This window comes from Acartia tonsa, chromosome 8, assembly GCF_053477335.1.
Source record: "Acartia tonsa isolate MP-2025a chromosome 8, ASM5347733v1, whole genome shotgun sequence".
NCBI classification, from domain to species: domain Eukaryota; kingdom Metazoa; phylum Arthropoda; class Copepoda; order Calanoida; family Acartiidae; genus Acartia; species Acartia tonsa.
Genome location: NC_137267.1, coordinates 132,899 through 146,654, shown reverse-complemented (window position 1 = coordinate 146,654; position 13,756 = coordinate 132,899). Strand labels below are relative to the sequence as shown.

The window sequence follows — 13,756 nt, the reverse complement described above, 5'->3', positions numbered from 1 at the left end:
TAATAGATAGATAGATAGATAGATATATAGATGATAATTAGGATAAATAGGTTTAAATACTGCTAGTTTGTACTAATCAATCCAATAAAATTTTTTAAGTTACAAATGAGATAAAGTGTTTTTAAAACTTTGGGTACCAGTTCAAATTACAGTCCAATGTCCCCCCCCTCTTCCTACACAGATTTGACAGTTGATGATTGATTGATGTTAACTCTGCCAATTATCTATCTATCTATTTATCTATTTTATTATCTATCTATTTATCTATCTCTCTATTTATCTATCTAACTTTAAGATCAAATATTGTTTTACTTTTAAGTAACTATCTATCTATGTATCTACCTATCTATCTATCTATTTATCTACCTATCAATCTATCTATTTATCTATCTTATCAATCTATCTATCTTTCATACATTTTCAAAAATTATTACCACAGTCTGATTTCAACTATTTAATAATATAGTTGCTTTATACAATTTAATCTAACATTTTAGAGAGGTTTGGTGATTAAAATTTAGAGATATTTTATACTAAACAAGGATCTTAAGGGATAAGACAATGACTGATAAACTAATGTACATTACCAATGATGATACATATAGTTACCCCTTTTTTAGATTACAATTAGTGGTTGAAACGTTTGGAAACTCAACTTAATGAATCAAAAGTCCCCAAAGTTGTTGAACAAACCAATAAGAAAACGTGAAAATAAAACATTGGGAATGAACAACCCATTGTCACCTCGGGACCTCTCTCTCTCCCTGCATCTAGAGCATTACAGACGGACTGACGGTCATTTATAGAGTAGATGCAGTGGTCATTTTTATTAATACAAATATTTCAGAAAGGTTTAGTGATTTTTAATGTACAAAATACCATAATCTATCTATCTATCTACTTATCTATCTATCTATCTACTTATCTATCTATCTATCTACTTATCTATCTATCTATCTAATTATCTATCTATCTCTCTACTTATCTATCTATCTATCTACTTATCTATCTATCTATCTACTTATCTATCTATCAATCTATCTACCTATACATCTATCGATCTATCTACCTATAATCAAATTTAACAAAGGTTTGGTGATTAAAACATTTGGATCCAGCGCAGTTAGTGGTAAAATGTTTCTAGATATTATTACAAATATGTGATTTTCTTGGCTGCTATTGAAGATTTAATGAGGATTCCTTTTCTAATGCATCTTAGGTTTTGTCCATGCTTCAACAGACATAAACCTTAACTATGAAGGTTTTGTGATATTCTTTGAGTCTTTTTTCATTGTTGTAAGAACTGAACATATGCTCTGAGAGGTACAATATACAGAGAAAATTATTTTCATAAAGGTAAAAAACACAACCAGCCCCCCTCCTCTCCCCTTTCTATCAGAATAACTTAACCCTTAACAATCAAACCAAGCAAATGATCAATATTAATGGGATATCCATCACATGTTTAATATTTAATATTCTAATAGTAAAAAAAGTAAAACATCTTTTCCCTGAAAATACAACTAATTTTTTTTATTGAATAAAGTTAAAAGAGTCTAAGAGGGTGAAACTTTTCTTTACATGTATTTGTTTGAAATAATGCAGAAAAAGAAAGCTGTGGGCAACTGTTAAAAAATCAATGTTAATTAAGTTGATTGAAGTGAAATTGTGCACCTATTGATAATGGTAATAAAAGAATAGATTCAAAATGAAATTGTACACTTATTGCTTAGTTAATAAAAGAATAAATGCAAATCCTACTATTTTTAATTAGTTGTATATTGATATGCAAAGGGTAAGAGATATTATTTTATACATATTTGACAAAATATAATTCTATCATTGAAATTATTCTTATTTTTTCTATTGTTTATGTTCAATTACCTTCAATTTGGTAATGGAAACATCATTTTAAATATGAATGTATGATAATTATGTAAATAAATTTAGTTGATATTGTTATGGCTGGTTTATGGAGGAATAAACATTCCAGGGAGCTATCCTCAGCTGATAAATACACAAAGAGGAGTTATGCAAAGTCAGTTTCATCATCCTGGAAATATACAAAATGCAGGTTTATATAATATATGTTTATAACTGTTTTCTCTTGTGCAATATTGTGTAAAATTTAAAATTTGTAAAAATATATAAAAACATAAAAAATAGAAAAAAATGAAAATCTTATTTTTGGGTGGGTTGGGGGTGTTCCACACCCCAAGAAAAGAGCCTAAAACCACTTCAGGATCAGTAGGAATATTTCCTGAAGAGTAGAATCCAATTGGTTTAGTGGTTACCAAGATCTTAAGAGACAGACGGACAGACATCATTCTACTTTGTCTTATAGATGAAAATTTTACATATTCAATATTGAGTTTGTAATTATGCAATATGTGCCAGGCATGCCCTGGCAAGGCAGCCAGTGGACTAATCAGCAACTGGCACAGTGGTATTGGTGGCGCAACAACATGATGTTAAATAAAAAAGAAGAAGGTAAAAATGTCTAAGCAAATATAAATCAAAATCATTTTCTTAACCATAGATCTAACAAACCCTCAATCTCGGACAATTTTGCTTCATCAGGACATAAATAAATTATATACAGTGTGTTTTTTTATGAGAACTTTTTTGAAAGCAATTTTACCCAACTTATAGTTATCAGAATTTAATGATTAATGGCTTATTTTCTTCGTTTTTTAATGCAAATAATAGAACACCAAAAAAATATTGCAGTTTTTATTTGAAAAGAACAGTAAAATCTAAAGTTCCAAACTTAGGTGTCAACATCTAAAAATGGTTTTAGCGCATTTTTCTTATGCTGAAATATTCAACCCTTTGCAAGAAAAAATTGGATTTTCTGTAGTCGACTTTGGGGGGTTAGTACTCCCTCCCCAGTTGAGATTTGACCTTCAAACTTAAATATGTTTTAGTACATGTCCCTGATAGTATCTGTATACAGTTTTAGTTTTATATCTCAACTTTGAAGTGTTTAGTAGCCATTCTTGCAAAAGGTTGAATATTTGAGCATAAGAAAAATGCGCTAAAACCATTTTTAGATGTTGACACCTAAGTTTGGAACTTTAGATTTTACTGTACTTTTCGATTAAAAACTGAAATTTTTTTTGTTGTTCTATTAATTGCATTAAAAAACAAAGAAAATAAGTCATTAACCATTAAATTCTGATAACTATAAGTGGGGTAAAATTGCTTTCAAAAAAGTTCTCATAAAAAAAAACACATTGTATATTATTATATTGGCAATATGATATGTTAGATAATTATTAAATAATTTTGTTATATTGTTACAATATCACAAGTTACAGGATGGTTTTTATTTTTTTTTCCATCTAATCATTAGACATACTAATTGAGATTTTAATATAATGAAAAAATAATTTCAACACAATGATTAAAATAGTGCAGACATTGCATGTTGGATCATTCAGGTAGCTCTAAAGCTGGAGCACATTCATGATGGTGTTTTGGTGCTATTACTGGCCAAATAACCCAACTTATGATTTTGACTGTTTGCTGTTATATCAATCAAAGTAAAATCCGCTATTGTGCTATTAGTATATAAATTAACATGTATTGCCAGCTTTATTTTAGTCCAGGTTAAATAAATAGGTAAACCATACAGATCCTGTATGAATGGCTAATAATGCATTAATGCATAATCAATTAATTGATATTTGATCAGTGTTTAACAAACACTTTATGTTCTGGAACATATGAATAGCCATTTCTTGCATTGTATTATAAACTGCTTTCTACAGATATAAAATGTACAATTATAAGATTTAATCTCAAATTTAATCTTATAATTGTACACTTATTCATAGAAAACTGAATATCATACGGTGCTAGACCTTTTTTTTTTGCTTATGAATGAGAATCGGTTCTCATCCACCGGATATTAATCAGATAATGATTACAAGAAAGGAATTGTTTTTTTCCAACATGAAATAAATTTATTTAGTTATGTTTTTTAGCATATGAATGTAAAGAAGGTTGGACTGAAAATCTTGAATCAGGTAAAGCAACAATAAATTCTAAATTTATTTTAACAATAAGTTTAAATTATTTCCAGAATCATGCTACAAAATATTGGAAGAAAGACTAGACTGGCAAAGTGCTAAAACAAAGTGTGCCTCACTAGCCAAAGGATCACAATTGGCATTTGTTCTCAACAGCCAAGAAAATAAATTTCTAAAATGTGAGTTGACAAAATAAAATAATACCTAACATTTAACTTCAGATTGATTTATTATGGGATATTTCAGTATAAACTTTCAATGCTATTGTCCTACAATAGACATTGACAAATATTTACAAAGTTTGTAGAAATCTTGTTTTTTCTGAAGTATAGTTTTTTTTAGGTTATTCTGTTCTGGCTATAAAATGTTAATTATAATCTAGGTTTTTTAGTTAATTCAAACATAGCTAGACATGAAAGACATTTGTGGCTTGGAGGAAATGATATCACAAGAGAGGGTATTTGGGAATGGGCTGACGGTTCCCAAGGTAAATTTTAGGAATCTAGATTTATAATACAGAATTTTATAAATAACTAATTTATTATAGTAAATTTTACTGATTGGCATACACATGAACCAAATGGAGACGATTGTTTGTTGGTAAAATTTTTAACTCTTATGGACCTTATCTGTTGAAAAGGGAGTTCATTGATCACCACCAGTATTTTTTTACCTGCTATATTAAATATTTATTGAATCATAACTATGGCTTCATGTGACTCCCTGAAAAGGCCTTGAGGAGTAAAATCAGGAACTTTTGTCCGTTTCAAAATGTCTTGTTCACAGCCTTAGAAATGACTATAAAACAACAATTTTTTGGGGGCGGGGGGTTTATTGAGAGTTGTCCAATTTGTAGAGGTTTCTTTGAGATTTTCTCCAGCTAATAACAAGATAATTTGAAACAGACAAAAGTTTCATATTCTACTCCCCAAGATTTGTTCAGGTAGCACCTTGAAGCAATAGTTCTGATTAAATAAATTGTTGACTCCCATTCAAAAATAGGTATACAATTGAATGTGTGGTCGCCAACGATTTTTAAACTTATAATTTTAAACCATCCAAAGGTTTATTATGCCTTTATAAATCAAGTGCAAGTTCTTGCTTAGGTCTCAGATAAAAATATCATAAATTGACCCACCCTAATCTATACTATATATATATTATAATAGAAAATCATGAATTTTCAGCTAAATTAAAAAACCTTTTAAATAGTTTAGAAAATTCAATGAAACTTCTTGCATGATAATTTTTAGGCGCATCAACATTATAGTTGGAGTTGGATTGATTTTTCATGTAACCTAAAAACCTATGCTTTGTGCAAGATGCCAATTGAATCTTAAACTATTTCCTTTCTGATAAAGTATAATAGTGCCAATGTTTTTGATGAGAATGATTTTTTATAGTTTAAGAAATAAATTTGTGCTGCGCAACATTTCAATGTTTTTGCTTTAAATAACCTTGTATATTTTGTTGTTTTTTTTCCATAAAAAACAACTTTTACATTTTTCTAAGTCTTTTTCTCAAAACAGTATGCCTGTCTTAATAAATCACTATGTATATGTAAAAGTATGATGTTAAAGCTTATATTTTTTGTGTATATTCCTACACCAGAAGACATGTTTCTTCCAGCAATTTGCATCAAAAACCTAAAAAAAGCTAACAACACTTTAAATTCTAAACTTGATAAAATAAGCTACTCGTGTTGTCTTTAATTGATTTTAGTTTAATTGGAGTGTAAAAATTTTAGGTTTTTGCTTCCACCTGGCAAATACTTGTGAACACCACTTTGTAGATAATAGACAGATTTTAAAGTGCCATTGGAAGTTTTTTGTAGATGTTAATATAACTTTTAGTTACTCTATAATTCACTATGCCTGTTAATTTAGTATAAAATTTTGGACTGATTTTAGCAGGCTTTTGGCTATTTTTATATCTATTACATTTCCCCTCTTTTGGTCCAATTAAAAAAATTCTGTAGATAAGAGTAACAAAATTAAACATGTAGAAGAAAGGACAAGCAATTTTTTTTTTAAAGTTCATATATTTTTTTTGGTCCAATCAGGGGTAGCTGATCTAACCAACAATTCTACAAAAAATCACCAAACCTTACTAAGTATCTGGTGGTATATTTAGTTTTTGTCATGTATCTAAAGAGGGGTGGGAAAAAAGGGGAAAAAACTAATGGCTATGGACAATATTTTTGTCGGGTTTTTTAGAGATTTTTTTTAGGATTTATGGGTTTGATTATAATGTATAATGTTGAAACGTGTTGGGGTGGTGTCCTTTTTTTAATTATAAACTTTAGTGTCAACAAAATCTCAAATTTTTTTTAGATGCGTAGCATACAGAGAGAGAGTGGACATTGGGCTGTTTATTACACAAGTCCCCAAAATTTTACAATAAAGTTTTCTTAAACAACTTTGGGGGATTAAGTGAAGTTTAATTTTGGCTCATTTAGTTGAGTGTTCAAGCGTTGCAACCACTAGTTTTAATCTACAGATGGGGTAATTCTATGTTTTATCATTGGGAATTTACATAAAATATCGGCTATTGTCTTATCCCTTTAGATCTCTTACATTACGTTGTTATAAGAGTATATTCTTTTACCAGGGAGGAAATGGACATTGGAATGTAAATTACAATTTTACATGCTTTCTCATATTTTGCCAAAAAAACGTTAGGTACTTTATTCATTACTGATTGGTTTCATTTCTGACCACAACCCACCCAAAGGCATGTTAGGTTAGAAAAACCCCCCCGCAGAAACGGTTTACAGAGTAATGTAATCTACTAATTCTAGTAATTTTTCTAAAAATAGTTGATTGGCCTTTTAAATTTTTTATAACCTTATGAAACAATATTAGTTTTTGCCACCTTAACTAAAAAAACATTAACAGTAATTAAGAGACTTTCATGGATGATCTCACATATAATAAAAGAAACAATTTATTCTTAGGCCACATTTTTTTGTTAATATACACTATTAGGTACTCTAAACTAGTACTGAGATTTTTAAAAATAACAAATCATAATTAATTATGAGTTTCTTGTACCTAAAAACACCTTGTACATTATCAAAATGCCTTAACAGTGATTTTTAATTAAAATTAAATTACATTTGTTTCTTTGATATACATTTTAGCCTTCTCCTGTTGACTTATAAAGTCTCAAAAAGTGTGGATTTGGATTGTCCATTGAATGTAGATAGTTTTAAGCACCTTAACTGTCCAATTTGGTCAATTTGGAGCAAAATTATAAAGATTTATATGACGATACATGTAATTTATAATAACTTATTTCATATTTCAACTTTTTGCTGTGTAAAAAATGATTTTATAGTAATACTTTGAAATAAGATAGCTAAAAAAGTATTAGAGCTAGAAAAATGTTAGAGACTGTTTTAGAAAGCTCTAATATCTGTCATTTCAACTCTAATGTGAGCGAATTTGCATAATGAACATGAAACACAAAATAAGACAATAAAGCAGGTTAGGTGAAGGTAGTCTAAAAATAAAAATAAAATTTGATCACCAAAAGTAATTTTCAAATTTTCTGCTATGGGAAGGTACTAGAGGGTGTTAAAAAAATAACCGATCGCTCACAATTTGAACCACAAAATAAGACAATAAAGCACGTTAGGTGAAGGTAGTCTAAAAATAAAAATAAAATTTGATCACCAAAAGTAATTTTCAAATTTTCTGCTATGGGAAGGTACTAGAGGGTGTTAAAAAAATAACCGATCGCTCACAATTTGAACCACCATAAGTACTTCAAATCTTGGAGATAGACCCTATAATGTTTAGAGTTTTTGATGTGGCATGTAAAGACCTTTATTTAGACACCTTAACTAGGTTTCTAACTCAATCTATGCCAATTTGACATAAAAAAGACATTCCCATCCAACTTTGAGGCATGATGGCTCTGTCTATTCCTAGTTCTTGATGATTGCCAGGTCTTTCTTTTTGATGCCAAATTGGCTAAGATTGTGTTAGAAACCTTGTTAAGGTGACTAAAGAAAGGTCTTTACATGCCCCATCAAAAACTTCAAACATTATGGGGTCTTTTTACAAGATTTAAGTACTTATGGTGGATCAAATTGTGAGCAATTTGTTTTAAAAAGACAAATTTGTAATAAAATATGCACTTTGGGCGTAGGGCAAATTTCTCTGCAAGGGCTATGTCTTAAGCTCTAGGGCTCTGGAAGGGTGAGTAGATTCAAAATTCAATATTGTTTTCTCATTGTCATTGCTTGGGCATGAATTGTATTATTTTTTATTAGTTTTGGACCAAAACTGTAAGGTTTATATTGAAAAAAGTAAAGCAATTGGTTTTTATTTTAACACCCTTTAATTCAATTTAGGAAAAGCATGTTCTGAACTCACCATAAGGTCCCAGTACATCCTGTGAAAACTGTTTCCTCGGGATTTTTTTTCTAACTTAACAAGCCTTCGAGTGAGGTGTGTGACCAATTTAACGTCCATTGTGTGGCTACAATATAACTAATTTGCATTGGTAATTGAAAATAAAAGCTTTTCTGTCTATCTCTCTCTTTCCTTCAATTTCCCTAACTATCTTTCTATATTCATAAATCTATTTAATTCATAATACACAGTAATCTAAAGGAAAAAGACAATGGCCAATAATTTGATGTAAATCCCCAATTATGATACACAAAATTACCTCTTCAGTAGATTACAATTAGTAGTTGAAATGTTTGGACACTCAACTAAATGAATCAATTAATTATTAATAAATTTGATACTTAATTGATAAAAGTCGCCCAAGGTTGTTAAGCTAACGAATAGGAAAATGTTAATTTAAGACGTTGGGGACTAGTGTAGTAAACAGCCAATGTCCCCTCTCTCCCTGCATTTTAAACCTAATGATTGCATTAATAGTTAATTATTTATCATATCTTACTGTCAGCGGACATTAATATATAAGATTAAAACCAGTATTGTTAACCCCAAGGGGACAAAGGCACAGGCTAACAAAACTGGTATTAACCCATTAGTGACGAACCAGGTATTAAAACCCGGTTCTGAAAAATGGGAAAAAAAACAGTTTCCAGTCTTCAAATTTCATCATCCTTTTGTGAGCCTCCCCTTTACTTTGTTCTTTATCTATTGTCCCCTTAAAGCTATAGTTCTGATTAAATAAATTGTTGACTCCCATTCAAAAATAGGTATACAATTGAATGTGTGGTCGCCAACGATTTTTAAACTTTTAATTTTAACCCTTACAGATTGGGGGGGGGGGGGGTCATATTGACCCCCCCCTCTAGTTTTTTCAATGTCATTTTTTTTGTAGGTGAGATAAAGAGTTGTGACTTCATGACTTTTTAAGTTTAGTAATTTTACGTCGGCAAGAGTTGATTTTATTAGGATATCTGGTCTGTGTCGGTCGTGGTGTCCCGTCAAAGTCGGTTGGGTAGCACAAAAATTAAAAAAAAATTCTAATAAATCTTAATTTCTACATTATGACTTTTGTGTATAATAAGGTAGAAACCTAAATTTTTTTTGGTGAATACTGACCTTATGAGAAAAGTGGTGTTATGACCGTTTGACCGCACCCTGACCGACTTTATGACCGATTTTTGTCCGGCTTTTACTACAGAAATATATAATGAATATTGTGGCTTCTATTACAGCTAGAGACCTATAATTTTTTTTGGTAAATCCTTGAGCAACAGTAAACAGATAAAAATATTAATTGGTGCCGCCAACCGCCGTTTTACCGCCGTAACCGCCGAAAATGTTGGTTTCCGTTATTTGCCGTTTTTCGGCGATAATCAGAAAAAGTTTTTTTTTTGTTATGAAAAATAAAAGTTCGTCCTAAAATTTGTCATCCTAGCTGCAAAATTGGCCGCTCTACAGCTGTTTTAAAATTTAGCGGCTGGCCGCTAAAAAGCGGCTAAGGAGCGGCCTGACTGCTATGACTAGAAAAAGTAATTTTCTCTAAAAATACACATGAACCACCAGAAAAAAAATTTACGTCTTTATCTGTAACAGAAGCCGAGATAGAGGGGGGGGTCAATATGACCCCCCCCCCCCCCAATCTATTAAGGTGGGAATTGGGGCCCAATCTGTAAGGGTTAAACCATTCAAAGGTTTATTATGCTTATATAAATCAAGTGCAGGTTCTTGCTTAGGTCTCAGATAAAAATATCCTAAATTGACCCACCCTAATCTATACTATATATATATTATAATAGAAACTCATGAATTTTCAGCTAAATTAAAAAGCCTTTTAAATAGTTTAGAAAATTCAATGAAACTTCTTGCATGATAATTTTTAGGCGCATCAACATTATAGTTGGAGTTGGATTGATTTTTCATGTACGCTAAAAACCTATACTTTGTGCAAGATGCCAATTGAATCTTAAACAATTTTCCTTTCTAATAAAGGATAATAGTGCCAATGTTTTTGATGAAAATGATTTATTTTTTAGTTTAAGAAATAAATTTGTGCTGCGCATCATTTCAATGTTTTTCCATAAAAACATTTGTAAACATTTAGGTACATTAAAAAACAACTTTTACATTTTTCTAAGTCTTTTTCTCAAAACTGTATGCCTGTCTTAATAAATCACTATGTATATGTAAGAATATTAAGTTAAAGCTTATATTTTTTTTGTGTATATTCCTACACCAGAAGACATGTTTCTTCCAGCAATTTGCATCAAAAACCTAAAAAAAGCTAACAACACTTTAAATTCTAAACTTGATAAAATAAGCTACTCAGGTTGTCTTTAATTAATTTTAGTTTAATGAGGGTGTAAAAATTTTAGGTTTGCTTCCCCCTGGCAAATCCTTGCAAACACCACTTTATAGATAATAGACAGATTTTCAAAGTGCTATTTGAAGAGGTATGGAGATGGTAATATAACTTTTTAGTTACTCTATAGTTCATCATGTCTGTTGGTCCGTCTGCTAAGGGTAAATGTGATATTCTTGTCTGCCATTATTTTCTTGTTAACATTTTCATCATTATGGAGAATAATTTACTTTAACCCATTAGTGCTGAGCGCCACTTTTATGGACCGATCGAGCTGAAAATCTCAGGGAAGCTTTATAATGGTAAAAACGGAATTCCAATTTTTTTGTTTTGCTCTAGTGGCGTGCACAGGAAAGTTGCAATAAAACCCGGTTCTGCGCGAGTAAAAAAACCTTTCGGTATTAATAACCGTTTTTGGCGTTTTTTGGTGCTTTCCCCCGGCATTAAAGCCCGTTTGCGACCTAAATACCCGGTTTTTTGGCCCAAAAAGTTAAAAATGTAATTTTTGAACGCCTAAAGTGAGATGAACACTTTTTAGAACTTTGATACGATCCGTAATTGAAAACATCATAACCTCATGTAATTGATAGAGCTACAACTAACATACAAAACAATTTATATCATATTTAAGATTTTGGCTATAGGTGTCGCCGTTTTCGGTTAAAAAAGCCCATTTCGAGGAAGTTTTAAAACTTTTGCTAATATTTGTATTGATAATAATGGGAGGGATATTGATAATGTAATTTTTGAACGTCCAAAGTGAATTATAGAGTAGCAACTATTCTAGTAGTATCAGTAATTGACAAATATATAAAAAAATATAATTTTTATTGATAAAGAAAAGACTAGAAAAGACTTATTACATATCTTTGGCCTAAAGTATTTAAAAAATATCACAAACAAAAGAATAGAATAATACAGTAATATCAAGATAACAAAAATGGCCTAAAACCATCAAATTTGCATAGAATACTGGTTAGTTATGCCCCCATCCTGTGGGGAAATGTCAAGATAAGCAAAATGGCCTGAAACCATCAAATTTATATAGAATACTGGTTAGTTACGCCCCCATCCTGAAGGCGATGACAAGATAATGAAAATGGCCTAAAACCATCATATTTACAAGTAATAATAATTGAATTTTCGTGTGTTATGCCCCCATCCTGTAGGGCTATGACAAGATAATCAAAATTTAAAATAGTATTGTTTTTTTTTGAGAGAAAAAAAACATATCCCCCCCCCCCCACCCCTTAAAAATATTTATGTAATAAAGTCTAAACCAAGATATATCTATCTATCTGTCCATCTATCCTTTTATTTATCTATCTAACAATTGTTGATTATCATTGGGAATCTACATAAATTTATCGGCCATTGTCTTATCCCTATATATCAGTCTATCTATCTATCCATCCATCCTTTTATTTATCTATCTAACAATTGTTGATTATCATTGGGAATCTACATAAATTTATCGGCCTATGTCTTATCCCTATATATCAGTCTATCTATCTATCTATCTATCGATCCTTTTATTTATCTATCTATCAATTATATTTATCATTGGGAAATAAAGAAATTTTTACATTTGAAGAGAATAATAAATGATAAAAAATATCTAATATATCTAATGGTTGAAAAGTTAAAACCGGGTATTTTTACTCACGCTTCTCTCTTGGGGGAATTGAAAAACAGCGCAGTATAGGGTAGGCTCATGCAAGCATGATTCAATCCTGAAACTGAAAACCAGTTTTTTTTGGCATTTTCTGGAACCGGGTGTTAAAAGCTAGTTCGTCACTAATGGGTTAAATCATCCATTGAGGTTGGACTGATTTTTAGTAGGTTTTTGGCTATTTTTATATATATTACATTTCCCCTTTTTTGGTCCAAAAAAAAAATCTGTAGATAAGGGTAACAAAATTAAACCAATCTTTGTTTTCTTTGGCACAATCAAATTATTTTTTGTGGATTATAATATCAAAATTAGATTCCTCATTGCTATGAGCAATCAGTATGTAATTTAATTTGACCATCATTCTGTCAATCATCATACAACATATGTGAAAATGGATTCATTACTTTTTCCTCCATAAATCTATTATTTATTTCTACAAAAATTAATAAATACTTTTTAAATCTTCTTGTCTATTTTTATTTATGATTTATTTTATGCTTTGCTTCTTTAAAATGTTCTCATTTTTGTTTTTATTAAATAATAATTTTTTCTTATTAGGAAGATTTTTTGTAAATTATCTTTATAATGTGTGTTTTTATCTCCCCACCTAATTTTTTAAGGGAGTTTGACTTCCAACTGGGTTGGTGAGAGGATTGATTAAATTTTCTTCTGTTCACTTTTTTCCTAAGATGCCTTATAGCTCCAAAACCTTCAGTCAATGCACAATGGTCTGGAGGGGTCAACAATTCAATTTTTCCTATCCATCAATTTAGGCAAAAGTTGACCTGCCAGTCTTCCAAGACATCCTGGGCCACCTTTATTTTAAATATCAACCCATGTTGATAATATGTTGAAATAATTTGGGGCCAAAGTTGAAGTATCCTAAAATCTAAGAAGGTATTGTTGACATAAATTGGCTATACTTGCTTAAATTTCATAAAATCAAATATCTGTATGTTGGAAATTATCCAACTAAAATAAGTCCTATATAAGTTCAAAAATTATTTATAACACAAAAAATGATACAAAATGCAAAAATGTGGGTTTTTTTTATCAGTTTTTTCAAATATGGTAAGTTTAGTAAAACATTTTTAATGTAGGTAACCTGATATTTATTAAAGATAATTTTGTCAATTTTAATCTGGCTATCTCTACAAAAAAAATTTAGGTTCCATAATAATCCAAAATGAAAATTATCTTAAAAACTAATAGATCAATTGAATTTCATTGATGTTGTAATTTAAAATTATGAAAACATATGAAATAGCTA

The 13,756-nt window shown here is 30.1% G+C and overlaps 1 protein-coding gene across 1 annotated transcript; it reads left to right on the top strand.

The window, feature by feature from the left end:
- The first annotated feature begins 1,255 nt into the window (after nucleotides 1-1,255).
- LOC145325545 (galactose-specific lectin nattectin-like) lies at nucleotides 1,256-10,514 on the top strand. The gene is made up of 8 exons (XM_080168522.1): nucleotides 1,256-1,261; nucleotides 1,951-2,074; nucleotides 2,398-2,490; nucleotides 3,990-4,031; nucleotides 4,088-4,213; nucleotides 4,417-4,521; nucleotides 4,582-4,634; nucleotides 10,333-10,514. The coding sequence occupies exons 1-8, from the start codon at nucleotides 1,256-1,258 to the stop codon at nucleotides 10,417-10,419; spliced, it is 636 nt and encodes a 211-aa protein (XP_080024648.1). The 3' UTR covers nucleotides 10,420-10,514.
- Nucleotides 10,515-13,756: the final 3,242 nt, after the last annotated feature.